This window comes from Xenopus laevis, chromosome 2S (genome assembly GCF_017654675.1).
Source record: "Xenopus laevis strain J_2021 chromosome 2S, Xenopus_laevis_v10.1, whole genome shotgun sequence".
Lineage (NCBI taxonomy): Eukaryota > Metazoa > Chordata > Amphibia > Anura > Pipidae > Xenopus > Xenopus laevis.
Window position 1 is genome coordinate 107,900,357 of NC_054374.1, and position 15,265 is coordinate 107,915,621.

Below are 15,265 nucleotides of genomic sequence, written 5' to 3' on the forward strand. Positions count from 1 at the left end.
CACACACACACACACACACACACACACACACACACACACACACACACACACACACACACACACACACTGTATTCATTAGACATATCATGCATGGGTATGTTACCTTGATCCCCTTTGGTTCCTTTAAGTCCTGCAGGTCCAGGTGTTCCTACAATGGAACTAGCCTCTCCGGGTTGACCTCTTTCACCACTAAGACCTTTAAATCCCTTTAAACCAGTTATTTCCGCACCTGTTTAAAAGAATAGTCAGATATTTTCATCCATGCTTATTGATTTTTTAAAAAATATAAAACCCCAACTTCAGCTCAGCTATACCTGGTTGTCCCTGGATTCCTTTAGTGCCTGGAAGACCATCTAGGCCAGCAATCCCTCTTGTGCCAGGAAAACCTGTAAACAAAAACAAAATCTGTGTTGGACATAGAGGTTCTTTGAGAACACACTAAGCATTTAGACTGTAGACTTACACTTCATAGCACTAACATATCAAAAGTCTTACTGCTGAGTGCTCCTTCCCAAAAGGACATTTTGATATATTCCTGAGATTGCTACTTTTTCCTTATAGGTTATTATGCTTCCAGTTCAAAACTTTCTGCCCGGACAGAATTTCACCTGTTTGAGTCTAAGTAGTGCAATACCTCCTCCCTGACATTATAATGCCTCCCCCAATATCATCACACCCACCCTCATTATCATGCCTACCCCCAATATCACTGTTCTGCCCCCAACATTATTGGTCCACCCCCTTTGAATATTTTAGCCACTGGAAAAGGTGGCAACCCTGCTTTTATAAAAACCTGTTCCAGATACATTCTAGGCAAATGGATATTCAAAAAAGGAGGAATAAATAAATCATCAATTGGAACTTGACTGGTCTCCACATAGCCCTGAACCCAACCCAAATAAACATGGGCACAATAAATAGGAATACTGACAGAAGTCAAGCCTGATTGCCTATCATCAGTGCCCAAACTGTTGAGTATAGATGGAAGCAAATCCCATAAAAATGTTCTATCACTTGGAGAGCTTTCTTAGAAGAGCAGAGGGAAAAGGCTGTTTAAACAGCAGAGAGTGGACCAACTTCACATTAATACCCTTGCTTTTGGAATAAGATGTTGACAGGCAGGTGTCTGTTTACCTTTGGCAATATAGTGTTTATTTGAAAGTAACCAGGGTATCATTGGGTAAATGGAGTAGGAAAGCAAAGTCTGATCTTTATACAGAATCATTATTAGTAATAATAATGGGGATGTCTACATGTAAGCAGTAATAAGATGTAGAGAGGGTAATACCTGCATTGAGTGAAGATTTGTAATAGGGGAAATCAATTGTGCTTATGTCAGTGTAAAACTACATTTGGAAACATATAAATTTCCTGAGACATCCTTGACAGCAATTGACAGTAAGTAGGGGTCATTCTTGACCCAGGGGACGCAAGTGTAATTGCACCCCCCATGTGCTGTGCTATGTACTGAGCGCCCTATGAAAAATCAAATCTGGCACTCAGTACAGAAAGCAGCTTCAGGATGCTCAGCATAGCCCTATGCTTACTGCCTATATTTCAGGGGCGGATTTCCTGAAGCAGTGCCACGGAGCCTGTTTTTGCATGTGCATAACTCCCCCGTGCATTAGCTCGTTAGCACTGGGAAGCTGTACGTCCTTAGTGCTCCTTAGGATGTGGCTGGCGAGGCATGCCACCCTAGGCCCTGGCCCTTGTGTGCCTCGCCACAAATCCAGGCCTGTATGTTCCCCCCCCATCCACTTTATTATATAAAGTGGTGTCTAATACAGAAAGCATTTTACAGTACCCTATGCTCTGAAACATGTAGTGGGCAAAGTGTAAAAAATAGCCAATTGTGTGGCATTATGAAAAAAACCTTTTTGTGTTTTTATTTTAGTAAAGAGTTTTTTGTAAGATGATTGGATTAGTATGTGTATAAGAGTATTACCAAACTACAAGTCATCCCTATAAATATTCTATTGATGAAATTCAAGTATAAAAAACATAAATAGAAAAAAAGGATATAGAAGGACATAGATTTGTCATTTACCATGTTGACCAGGGAATCCAGGAAACCCAGCACTTCCTTTCTCACCGTGCACTCCCGGTAGACCTGGTGAACCCTGTGAGCCTGGTAAGCCTACCAGGCCTTGCTGACCTAATGAGAAAATTAAATAAACACACTTGGGGCAGAATTCTAAAAAATGGAGTGCGGAAAACACGCCAAGAAAATGCAAACAATATTTTCTTGTCAAACACCAGCTTGTTATTTATGAAAGAATTCAAACCACATTGTATGTGAACAAAATCACACATGTATGATAAGGAGCAGTTTGATTTATTATAGGATTTGTTTAAAATGTATGTTCCTTTTTTCCCCATAAACCAGTAAAATTAATAAATAAATATCTACTGTTGTTAGGAAATATTCTTTTTGACTTCTATACAATCTCACCAGTTTTTACTTGCATGTTTTTTCTTTAATACAACCAGGCTATTCAAGGTTTCTGAAAATACTTTTATCGATTTGATTTATTATATTAAAACCCAATGGCATGTTTTTGTGACTTCAGAAAAAAGCACCGAAAAAATGCCAACTGCATTTTTTATACATAACCCACTAAATAAAATGCATAAACTTGTCTGCATGCTCTAAAAATATACCGCTTTGGTATTTTAATGTAACAAAGAGTATGAGCAAGCATAACCTTGTCTAACACATTCTTGGGTGGATTAGGAGCAACTGTGACCCGAGGAAGCATTCTCCGACCAATACTCTTATATCTCTTCATGTTCATAGATAGGGCAGTGCAGTAATCTTAGCTGTGACTTTAGCAATGGCCTCTTTCCATGCACTATGGACATTGGCCTCCTCTGCTCCCAACCAGAAAAAGCTACATGACATAGGATAATCCTCATAACCTAGTTGCCCATGTGGCTCCAATCTACAATCTCCACAATGTAACTATGTTCATGTGTCACTGCAAGTAGTCAGAATTAGGAATAGCCTTATTGTACAAAAAAACACTTCCAATCAGGTCTGTACAAGCCCATATTTAAAGATTTCATACCTGGGAATCCTCTTTCTCCTGGTTGTCCAGGTTCACCTTTCATTCCCTCAATACCCTGAACACCCTGATCTCCTTTTATTCCTTTTTCTCCAGGTATTCCGTGCTGTCCTATAAAAACAATACATTTAAAATAAACATCAAAACAAGATATAATGAAGAATTCAGGAGATTTAGTCTACTCATTACATCAATAATACCAATAGCAACCAGTCAGATGTTTGCTCTCAAACACACATTCATTAAAGGCTACCTGCTAATTGATTGCTACGGTTACTAGACCTTGTAAAAATGTTTTGATCTTTATTAAATGACCCTCATAATCTCTGTTACATAGTTATTCTTAAAGAATTGTGCACATGATTAATGGAAATGTGTCTGTTCAATGTAGTTCAAGTGCAAATTAGTCAATGGAAGATATTTTGCCTGGAACCATCTCATGAATATCATCCCTGCTGATTTGTCTACATCTGTTCCCCAGTGATCTACTGTAACTGCATGTCTAAACATTTTAGGACAAAGAACAGCACTTTATGCTCTGTACCTGGCAATCCAGGGATTCCAACCTGTCCCTTCACTCCTTCTTCTCCTGGTAAATCAATAGTATCACCTCTCTCTCCTGTAAACAGAACAAAACAAAAAACAGCAAATAAAAGCAATTGTCTGGTACATAAAGTGGCAGTATACACCCTTGTTCAATATGAGTTCAATGACGAGGGCTTGTTGTGTCTTGAGCTAAACAGGGAATTTAAAGATACTGCATGTTTGGTTCTTTCAAGGTACGAAGCTTGTCCTTTCACAAGCTGATCAATGGTTCTTCGCACACAAATGAGGAAGGGTCACTGGGTGACTTGATTTTCCAATGGAATGATGAAATTTAGGTATTCTTAAAATATTGACTTACAGCATGGACATATATTGGTTGTTTTAGGTGCCTTTAAACACTGGTGAGTTTGTATGATTTACATGCATGAGGCTTTATATGCTATTCCTTCCTTTACTTGTTACCAAGTGTCAATTTTGGGCAAGAAGAATATGCAATTTAGTGCTTCAGTTTTCTTTTCCCAAGTAAAGCCGAAGCATATATAATTAGACATTAATGGGGGAATGTAATATGTTTAGTTAGTACAAAAAATGTTTGCAAACACCTTTGCGAAAGTTAGCGACCATATTTTTTCCATTTTTGACTAGTTAAAGACCTCAATGACTTCCTCGCAAAGTTTACGACCAAATTGCTTTTGCGAACGTTCGCAGTGTATGTAATAAAATTTTGCAATTGCAAAACAGAGCAGGTTTTAACGGTTCACAATGCGGAATTAAGTTTCGCAATGCAATAAAAGCCGTATGAAGAATATTACATTGCGACTATTTGCAAAGTTTTGCTCTTTGCAAATTTTATTACATTTCACCCTAATATTGTTGCCTTTACTTTGGAAACTCTTGCTGCATCATTTTCAAGCAAGCATATTTTAATGTCTATAATGTTTATAAATAAACTGACGTGCATGTATAACACAAAAAAGATGTAATGCATCTGTTTTAAAAACACACCTGTATCTCCATAACTGCCTCTTTCACCAGGAACACCAGGTAGGCCAGAGAAACCAGGGGTACCCTGTCAAGTCAAAAGGCCAATTTCACATATTATTATATAACACAATGGAGCTCATTTATCAACACTGGGCATATTTGCCTATGGGCAGTTACATATAGCAACCAATCAGCGATTAGCTTTTTAAAGCCAGCTGCAAGTAGAACAATGAATGCAGCAATTTGATTGGTTGCCATGGGTTACTGCTCATGGGCAAATTTGCCCAGTGTTGATAAATGACCCCCAATGTCAAGGACAAGTAGGCATTTAACATAAGAAAATACCGTATTCATGATTAATTGAATGATTTCTTTACTCAGCACAAACATTATGGAGCCATTCACAAAGTAGCAGTTGCAATGTAGCAAAGCAAAGTAGCAGTGGCAATTGAATCCAGTTTGTGGCAAACTGCAACTAAAGTGCAATTATTCAGTGCCACAAATACATCAGAAGCATCTCGTGGACAGAATTCCACTGGAATTACATATGAAACTACAGTTTTGTACAGTTCACTTGCAGTAAGTAAACAAACCCTTATTTAGTATGAACATGCAAATATGCCCCAAAAGTGTTTCTTTCTTTGTCATCAGTTAAACACTGGACAGGGCATATATTTTACATCCTGATCTTCTGAAAGATAGCACATACTGTACATTTTATGACTATATTATACTGTGGGAGCATATTATTAATAGACTTTACTGCTCCTTTGCTACATCAGTACATTATATTATGTTCAAATTCACACAAAATGCTAGGTTGATTTCTGGCTAAGGAAAACCTTTGGTTCTTGCAGAAAAAAAACGACAATTGTCATTTGAACCCCAACTAAGGGGGTTATTATTAAACTACTCCGCACAGGCTTTTCCACCCTATTTATCAATTAATTTTCACAAATTTTTATCGTGCGGAATAAGTCAAGTTTCTTTTGGATTTTACGATCAAAACCTGCTATTTTTGTTAAATTGTCGGAATGCTGTGATTTTTCCGGAAACCCTGCGCAACTATAAAAATCTTCCAGTTGTTAACGGACATCTGCCATTGACTTTTACATGCTCTGAGTTGGAGTACTTTTTTCATTGGACACCATTGGACTTTAGTAAATTACTAAAAAATCAAGGTTTTTTTCCTCCAAAAAAATGGTTTATTCCCCTTAAAGGGGTTGTTCACCTTCCAAACACTTTTTTCAATTTAGTTGTTTTTAGATTGTTCCCTAGAAATAATGACTTTTTCCAATTACTTTCCATTATTTATTTTTTACGTTTTTTCCAAAATCTAAGTTTAAAGTTGAATGTTCCTGTCTCTGGTGTTTGAGTCTGACAGCTCAGTAATTCAGGTGCAGATTCTGAACTGTTACAATTTTGCAACATTTAGTTGATCCATTTCTCAGCAGCATCTCTGGAGTATTAGCAACAATTGTATCAATTCTAACAGCTGCCTGTAATGAAACCCAGAGATTCTGCTCAGCAGGGACAAAGATAAGAAATGTATCAACTAAATGTATCAATTTAGAACAGTTTACAGGATCGGCGACCCCCCCTCCCAGAGCTGCTTCAGAAGGAGAGAAATGACACTTTATACTTCAATATTAGAAAAACCGTGACACATAGAAAATAGAAAGTCATTGGAAAAAGTCGTTATTTCTGGTGATCTATCTGATAACAACTAGTTGTTTGAAGGTGAACAACCCCTTTAAGAATCCGATTAGTAAAATTCAGACCTCAATAAACCCCTTAATGTCTCTACTTTACCAGCTTCATTAATTTATACATTTACACATAAAGTTCAACAGCTAAATTTAACAAACAGTACATCACCCAGAGCATTTATTTGCCATATCATAATTTTTAGATTTAATTATTAACATACTCTGGGACCAGTAAATCCTGGGAAGCCAATAATTCCTCGTGGACCACCTTCTCCTGGAATTCCTGGATGACCGACAGGCCCAGGAGAGCCAATTTCTCCTTTATCACCAAATTCAAAGCTTGGTATGCCAGGCAAGCCAGGTGTCCCTGGCTGCCCAGGATTCCCAGGCATACCTTTACTGCCTGCAAAACATTGGAAAATGTTTTTCATTGTCATATAAATGTCATGCAATCTATACTGTAATTATGAACAAGTAGTAGTTAGGCATTATTTTATACTTGCTGTTCTGCCAAGACTAATTTCCTAGCATATTGTTTTAAAATTTGGACTGCAATCCCCCACATCCCATCACAAAAGGGTACTGGCTTACAAGTGCAACTGAACTTGACTAAACACTCTTCTAGCACCCTCTAAGTCAGTGAACCTCAACCAGCGGCTTGCAAGCAACATATTGCCCACTAACCCCTTGGATGTTGCTCCCAGTGGCCCCAAATCAGGTGCTTATTTTTGAATTCCAGGCTTAGTGGCAAGTTTTGGGTGCATGGAAATCAGCTGTACTTCAAAACAAAGCCTACTATAAGCTGCCAGTGTACATAAGGGCTACCAAATAACCAATCATATAGCTTAATTGGGACCCCCAGTGACTTTTTTCATGCTTTCTTACATTTTAATTTGGCTCACAGGTAAAAAAAAGTCCCCTCACCGGAAACTGTCATGGGTTGCTATGCCTACAATATTATTTGGACATTGAAGTTAACTTAATTTGTTTAAATTACATATTTATGCTGTGCATAAAATAAGCCTGTGGGAAGGAAGGCATTTTCTGAACTTGCTGCTGTTTTTGCTTAGACTATTTTGTTATTTGTTGTGATCTTTTGATGAGAGAATACCCTCCTATCTGCATATGTTTCCTTTACTTTCTCTCCATCCGGTTGTGCTAAAGCTGACAATTCCATTATAGGTCTACGGTTTGCGTGTATGGTACTAACCCCTTTATACTGTAACCCAGTATGAACTAAAGCTTAACTAAAGAAATAGGGCTTCTATATCAACTCAACAGCAGCTACAGTCCTTTAGCAGTAAAGATTTGTGACTCCAAAGATGCCCGCAGTTATCTCCCGATCTTCTTTCCTGCTGATTCACTTCACATGCTTTGTGCTGCGGTCACTTACTGAGCTTAGGGTCTGACGCACAAGATGGCAAATATAAATATAATAAACATGTCACACTGACTGATTAGTAAATAATTCTGATTATTGGTACATGGCAGCTCAGACACCAGCACAATTAGCATTTAGAATTTAAAGGGATACTGTCATGGGAAAACATGTTTTTTTTCAAAACGCATCAGTTAATAGTGCTACTCCAGCAGACTTCTGCACTGAAACCCAATTCTCAAAAGAGCAATTTTGAAATCTGATCTGGGGCTAGACATATTGTCAGTTTCCCAGCTGCCCCAGTCATGTGACTTATGCCTGCACTTTAGGATGGAACTACTTTCTGACAGGCTGTAATTTCTCCTACTTAATGTAACTGAATCAGTCTCAATGAGACTTGACTTTTACTATTGAGAGTTGTTCTTAGATCTACCAGGGAACTGTTATCTTGTGTTAGGAAGCTGTTAGGCTAAGGCCACACTAGGCGATAGCGCCGCGATTTGACTCGCGGCGACTTTTCGCCGCGACTTTTAAGCCGCAATCGCTGGGGAAACTTTTGCGCTGGCGTCTATGGGGAATCGCGAAAAATCGCCAGCGTAAAAACACACGCGGCGATCTTTTTTCTATTGTCGCTCGAAATCGCCTAGCGAGGCAATTTCGAGCGACAGTAGAGAAAAGATCGCCGCGTGTGTTTTTACGCTGGCGATTTTTCGCGATTCCCCATAGACGCCAGCGCAAAAGTTTCCCCAGCGATTGCGGCTTAAAAGTCGCGGCGAAAAGTCGCCGCGAGTCAAATCGCGGCGCTATCGTCTAGTGTGGCCTTAGCCTTATCTGGTTACCTTCCCATTGTTCTGTGGTTATGCTGCTGGGGGGGGGAGGGGTGATATCACTCCAACTTGCAGTACAGCAGTAAAGAGTGACAGAAGTTTATCGGAGCAGAAGTCACATGATTGGGGGCAGCTAGGAAATTGACAATATGTCTAGCCCCATGTCAGATTTCAAAATTGAAAATAAAAAAATCTGTTTGCTCTTTTGAAAAATGGATTTCCGTGCAGAATTCTGCTGGAGCAGCACTATTAACTGATATGTTTTGAAAAAACATGTTTTCCCATGACAGTATCCCTTTAATAATCAGCCCTGTAGCATCATCTTATATGACATGCAACCCTCATTTTCTGCTTTATGATTTGTGATGACCCCTAAGCTTAGCTTCTCAACAGCTGGTTTTTTTGACGTGCAACAAATTTTAAAATGGACAGTTTTGATATACAAGGACATGCATGTGAAAAGAGCTGGAAATTATTAATATGCTTATTACCTTTAGGTCCCGTAGTGCCCTTAAATCCAGGCACACCTTGATCTCCTTTTTCACCTTTTACCAAAAGCATTATTTCTGGCAGCATTTGTGGGGACTCTCCTGGTGGTCCTCTTTCCCCACGGTCACCTTGTAATAAAAAGACTCAAAATCAGCACTCAGAGTTCACCTCTTATGTCTCCATCGGGGGAATGTAATAAAAGTCACAAAGAGCAAAACAGGTCACACCAATAAGTATAAAAATCCACATCTCGCAATGTAATATTGTTCCTTAAACTGTTCTTGCATTGCAAATTTTAATTGCGCACTCTTAAGAAGTGGTTGAAGGTGTCGTAATCTTTTGGAGCAAGCATAATGACTTTTTCTGTAAGGAGTTTTATTACATTGACTGCACATTGGCGTAAACTATAAAATTCGCATGCGTTCTTCCACTGTCGGAAGTGGTCGTTAAACATTTTCCGGGTTCGCAAAAGCTACAGTATATTAAATTTACGTAAAGCAAAATTTGTTTATGCAAAGGCATAACTTTTCGCATTGCGAATAGTTTTTCCATTACCGACGTTTATTACATTCCCCCATTAGTGTTTTACTAGTGTGATGCTACACCTCTCAGCATTTTGAACATAAACATCTTTGTGAATCAGAGGATTCTCAGAGCTACTCTCCAAGCATATAAGTTGCAACTTTTGCCCAACTATTGCCCTATGGGTCTTCATAAAAAAATGTAAAACATTATATTTTACAAATTTGTCAGAGTAGATTAAGATTCTGTTATGCTGGCGCGGAAATCTAATATTGATCATGACGTGGAGAATTTCTGTGTTGTCAAACTTTCTAGGTAAGAAACTATTGAAGAGATACTCAAAATATAAATAGATGTTAGCTATGATGAGAAACAGTGCACTTGTAATTCTGGGTTTAAGTGTTTTAGTTTAGGATTTGCTTAAGCCTCCAGCTGTTCTAACACTGTAACAACCTACAGGCAGCCAGGCAGGTGCTTTTGTAAAACCTTATATGAAGTGAACATTGCATTTGAATAATCATATTAACACATACACATAAAGTGGGCAAGATAGGATATTTGTTTTAACCCAGAGGAAAGTTTCCTCTGTGGTTGATGTTTTATAGTTTGAAGTCCCCAAGAGATATTTATTAGTCACTAAAGAAACCCTTACGATAAGTCCATTATCAGCTTGTCATTATCAGGCTTGCACTTTTAATTAAATTAGGCTGCACCATGACACTGGTTGATGCCGTCGATTATAATAAGCCTTCTCAAGGGCAAGGCAACTAGGACTCAACCCTGTAGTCAAAAGCTGCATACCCTGTTAATACAACAATTAGTTAAAATCAATGGAACAAGTTACATCGTATAAGGCCACAGTTGATAATTCAGTCTTCAGATTGGTCTCTAAATGATTGCCTTTGGATTGACCAATAAATACCTTTGGCACCCGGTATCCCCTCTCTTCCTTTTATTCCTGGAAATCCTATATTACCACTTGGTCCCTTGATTCCTCTCCATGCAGGTCTCCCCTTCACTCCTTTCATTCCATGGAATCCTTCCATGCCAGGGGAACCTTTGATACCTGTATATTTACAGAAAAAAATAGAAAAATAATTTTGGTTTCAGGACCAATATGTACATAATGCAATCCTCCAAAACTTCCAAAAATAAATGCAAGTGTATTTTTTTCTACACAGGCATATCTGATTTCACAGATCAAAAGGAAACCGTGTTACTCATAAGAACCACTTAGGGTTAGTCCACACGAGGAGACAATCTACCCGAACTGCCTTCGCAGAGGAGAGATTTAGTCGCTTGGCGACTAATCGCCTCTTCTTCTGGGCGACAATCTCCACGAACTGCTTTTGCTTGTCTCCCCATCCGCTATAATGAAAAGTCACCTGCGCTAATGCACACGCGGCGCTTCATTTTCCGAAGTAAACTTCGGGCAACTTCAGAAAATGAAGCACTGCGTGTGCTTTAGCGCAGTTGACTTTTCATTATAGTGGATGGGAAGACACGCGAAGGCAGTTCAAAAGAAGAGGAGATTAAATCTCCCCGGATCTCCTTGTGTGGACTAACCCTTAACTCACAGTACAATGAAACCCCCTCCCTTCGCGTGGCTCCCCATCCGCTATAATGAAAAGTCGCCTCTGCTAAAGCACATGCGGCGCTTCATTTTCCAAAGTAAACTTCGGGCGACTTTGGAAAATGAATCACCGCGTGTGCTTTAGCACAGGCGACTTTTCATTATAACGGATGGGAAGACACACATAGTCAGTTCAGAAGAAGAAGCGATTAGATTCCCGAATCTCCTCGTGTGGACTAACCCTTAGCAATGCATCCCCTCCCTTACCTTGTTCCATTGCAAAGTGATGGGTTTTGGGACTTGAAGCCTTTCTGCTTTCCATAGTGGGTGCTGTAAAAGTCTATGGAAAGCAGAGAAACTTCAAGTCCCAGAATTTACTTGACAATGGAACAAGGTGAGGAAGGATTTGGACCACTCTGTAAACCTATGGGCTGTGAATGGTTTCCTTTCAAACTGTGGAATTTATAGATATTTCTGGAAGTTCCTCTTGGCCCCTATTTCCCCCTCCAACGTTCTAGCTTACCTCTCACATTTCATCATTAAGGCACTGAGCATTTCTTCAAAACAGTTTGTAGCGGACTGAAAAACCAAAGCCCCTAAGCTCTTGTTGCTCCTAACATACTATGTGTTATGAATAAGATAATTGCCCAAGATGCCCTTGATTTTAGCTTTTTACCCAATTTACTGAAATTATTCTTGAGCATTTCCCCACTCTTCTAACATTGTCATTGTGTTATAATTCCATAACAAGAATCCAGAAGGCATGGCATAGCAGTAGTTGGATTGACGTATGGCATACTAGGGATGTGTGTTGCAGAGGTTGTAGTAGTCAGGAGAAGGGATATTATATTAAACAGATATAAATTGTTTCAAATGCAATTAAATCTGCAAATTACAGATTGTCATTAATGTTTATTGGAAAGCTACTCAGAATTATATTTTCTTTCATTATACAATGAACAGTTTTGAGTGCACATCCTTTTTAGTTATTGTTTTTGTATTTCCTTCTTTTAGTCAGATACTGTGGTTGCGTACCTTTCACACCAGGAAGTCCATGCATTCCAACCAAGCCAGGGATACCTGGAGCTCCTTGTTTGCCCCTAACTCCAACAAATCCTTGGTCACCTGGTTCTCCAGGTAACCCTTTCATCCCAACTGGACCTGGTGGCCCTTTCTCGCCTTCATCTCCTCTTGGCCCTGGAGGACCTGCAGTAAGCAATGAATCTGTTAACTGCAGATAATAATATTTTAAGTAAGAAAGTTTCATCATAATAAGCAAATGTGTGTTTGGAAGGAATTAGTGATCTATAAAGTGTTAAGTAAGAGGGATAAGCAGTGGGACATTATTGTAGGAATATGTACCTGATAAATCTATTTACCTTCCAGTGCGACCACGTTAATTGTGGTCAGTAAACATTTGCGGGGGGAAAGTAATTAAAGTTGGTAATAAAAATATTCGCAATGTGAAAAGTTATGCCTTTGTGCGAACAAATTTTCCTTTGCACAAATTTACTATAACTTTTGCAAACCCAGACACTGTTTAGCAACCACTTCCGACAATGGATGAAGGTTTGCAAATGTTATAGTTTGCACCAGTGCGCAGTGTATGTAATAAAACTTCTCATTGAAACAGTTGTTATGCTTGCTCCAAAAGATGATGACACCTTCAAGCACTTCTTAAAAGTGCACAATTAAGATTCACAATGCACAATTAAAATTCGCAATGCAAAAACCGTTTATGGAAAAATATAACATTGCAGAATGCAATTTTTTTTTCTTATTTGTGCAAATTGTTTTTCTCTTTGTGACTTTTATACATTCCCCCATTCCCATTTTGGTACATATGACAGATCTTGTGCATTGTCAATGTTTTTAAGTGTGCCACAAAAGCTCTCCGGATCACCCCATTCAATTTGGTTCAATTTAAAACTAAAATCTACAGATAATCGAAATATATTATTAAGTCTTTTATAACCATATAAAAGGACAAAATTGCAAGTTATGTTTTTTAGAATTTACTTTGTTTCTTATTAAGCAAGTTAATAACTAACAATCAAATGTAAGTGCTGATATTTCTAATCACCAACAATTTTTCGAATTAACTTTTTTCTTATTAATCAAGTTAATTACTAATAATCAAATCTAAGTGCTGATATTTCTAAACACCAACAATTTTTAGAATTTACTTTTTTTTCTTATTAATCAAGTTGTAATGTAAGTGCTGATATTTCTAAACACCAACAATATATTGCTGGTTATGCTTCTATGTATTTCAAATACAGATATTGCTTATAGCTTTATGTAGTCATAGAATTTGTATAGTACATCATGGGATACAGCTATCTCTTTTTTTACACATGTAAAAACTTCACATAGACAAATGAGAAGAAATAAATACAGGACAAATGAAAGAACAGGAGAAGATATTACTTTATTTTTAAATTGAGACACTTATGGGCTGATTTTTAAAAATATATTCAAGGGATTTATCATCACAAGGGATGTAATCAAGGGATTTATCACAAATAATGCTGTAGATCAATTAGAAATGATTTATTCTAAATTCAACTAAAAGTTATCAGTCTTCACAGAAACCTTTCATTTGATAAATACCTAAGAATATTGAATTAACAGGATACAACTGTAATTGGTCATAGCCTTTTATGCAATTTGACATCCCAAATCAGTGTTTATTATGAAAGGTTTGGAATAATGAATCCTAAAGGCTCCAACAATAATAAATATTAATATTGATTTAAATCTATCTTATCAATTGAAATGGCCTATCTATTCAATCCTTTGGATTGATAGATTCCATTTAGGTTCAAATTCTGATGATCCTGCAGTAAAACCTTGCCCCTCTGAAATTATAAATAACCCAAAATGATAATAAACAAGATGCAGACATGCGAGAAACAACAGGAAAGGAAATGGTACCAAGCTCTAACCTGGAGGTCCCATTGAACCTTGAGGTCCTAGCATGCCTGGGTTTCCTGGAATTCCTGGAAATCCAAATAGTGCTGCAGGTCCTGGTATTCCAGGTGCTCCTGGTGCCCCAACACTGCCTTGAATACCCTTGTTTCCAGGTGTTCCTGGTGTTCCAAAGTTACCTGCACAACATATTTTGATTGTGATGCTTCAGTAGTTGGGTTATTGACAGAAAATAAATATATAAGGATATCTCAGTACCTTGCAGACCAGGTATGCCTTGATCCCCTTGTTTTCCTTTCAGTCCTTGCAAGCCAGGCAGTCCAGTATCGCCTTGCTCCCCTGGTGGAGCTCCTAAGCGATCACCTGCAACTCCTTTTTCTCCTTGAACCCCTTTAAGGCCAGGTTTTCCTGATAGACCTGGTGCCCCTGGTTGGCCAGGAAATCCTGCATTACCTCTGTCTCCCCTTTGCCCAGGAAAACCTGCAGGAGAAAATGAATTGTTGTCATTTCTAGAGAAAAAATGATACAATAAATACAAATACAATTTAATAAAATATTTTATATAATATATCACAATATTTTGAGCTAGCTTATATTATTGTTGCAAGTCTGCTCTTCGGATTGACTTAAAATGTAACTACACCTCCAACTCGCATTTACAGTGCTTCCCCAGTAAAATGCTTCATTAAGGGGGATTTCTTACGGTAGCATCTAAGTTCATATTTAAGTTTCATTGTACCTTTAATGCACAAAGGCAGACTGAGTAAAAAGGCAGAAACAGGAAGTGAGAGTACAGCATGAAAGAGGAAGTAGAGGGAGAAATGTGAATTGTATAATGAATAAATGGGATCTTCATTGCAAGCTGTATACTTCATCTTTGATTTTTGCTCACACTTTATTTAATTTATAATTGTAATGTGTGGGAAATTATGTTCTTTTACTGAACAGTTGCTCTTGACACAAGAATGTTTTTTTTGTCTAATATAGATCCTCTTTAATTTATTAGAAACTTTTCAATACACATTATTTCCAAATCCGAATGATTTTAAAGTGAATTGCAATTAAAAGCAGATTTGTTCTACATTGTCTTAAAAGTAAGGACCAGTAGTGTTGAGAATAGCAGACTTCTAATGCATTTAGTAGTATTTAGTAATATTTAGTAGTATTTATATTAAGCTGTTAAGAAAAATGTTTTTCATTTCTGGGTTTAAAATTAATTTAAGCTTACAGGGAAAGACAGA

At 37.9% G+C, this 15,265-nt stretch overlaps 1 protein-coding gene across 2 annotated transcripts in view; it reads right to left on the reverse strand.

Moving 5' to 3' along the window:
* The window catches only part of col4a2.S (collagen, type IV, alpha 2 S homeolog), a 103,876-nt gene that overhangs the window by 12,011 nt on the left and 76,600 nt on the right, over positions 1-15,265 (reverse strand). For both annotated transcript variants that reach the window (XM_018249847.2, XM_018249846.2), the window contains 12 exons: positions 14,283-14,504; positions 14,042-14,203; positions 12,129-12,299; positions 10,443-10,586; positions 9,001-9,126; positions 6,526-6,707; positions 4,617-4,680; positions 3,610-3,684; positions 3,069-3,176; positions 2,048-2,155; positions 315-386; positions 104-229 (listed from right to left, as the gene is read on the reverse strand). In XM_018249847.2, coding sequence (XP_018105336.1) covers positions 104-229; positions 315-386; positions 2,048-2,155; positions 3,069-3,176; positions 3,610-3,684; positions 4,617-4,680; positions 6,526-6,707; positions 9,001-9,126; positions 10,443-10,586; positions 12,129-12,299; positions 14,042-14,203; positions 14,283-14,504 — 1,560 coding nt within the window. The remainder of the gene's footprint in view (positions 1-103; positions 230-314; positions 387-2,047; positions 2,156-3,068; positions 3,177-3,609; positions 3,685-4,616; positions 4,681-6,525; positions 6,708-9,000; positions 9,127-10,442; positions 10,587-12,128; positions 12,300-14,041; positions 14,204-14,282; positions 14,505-15,265) is intronic.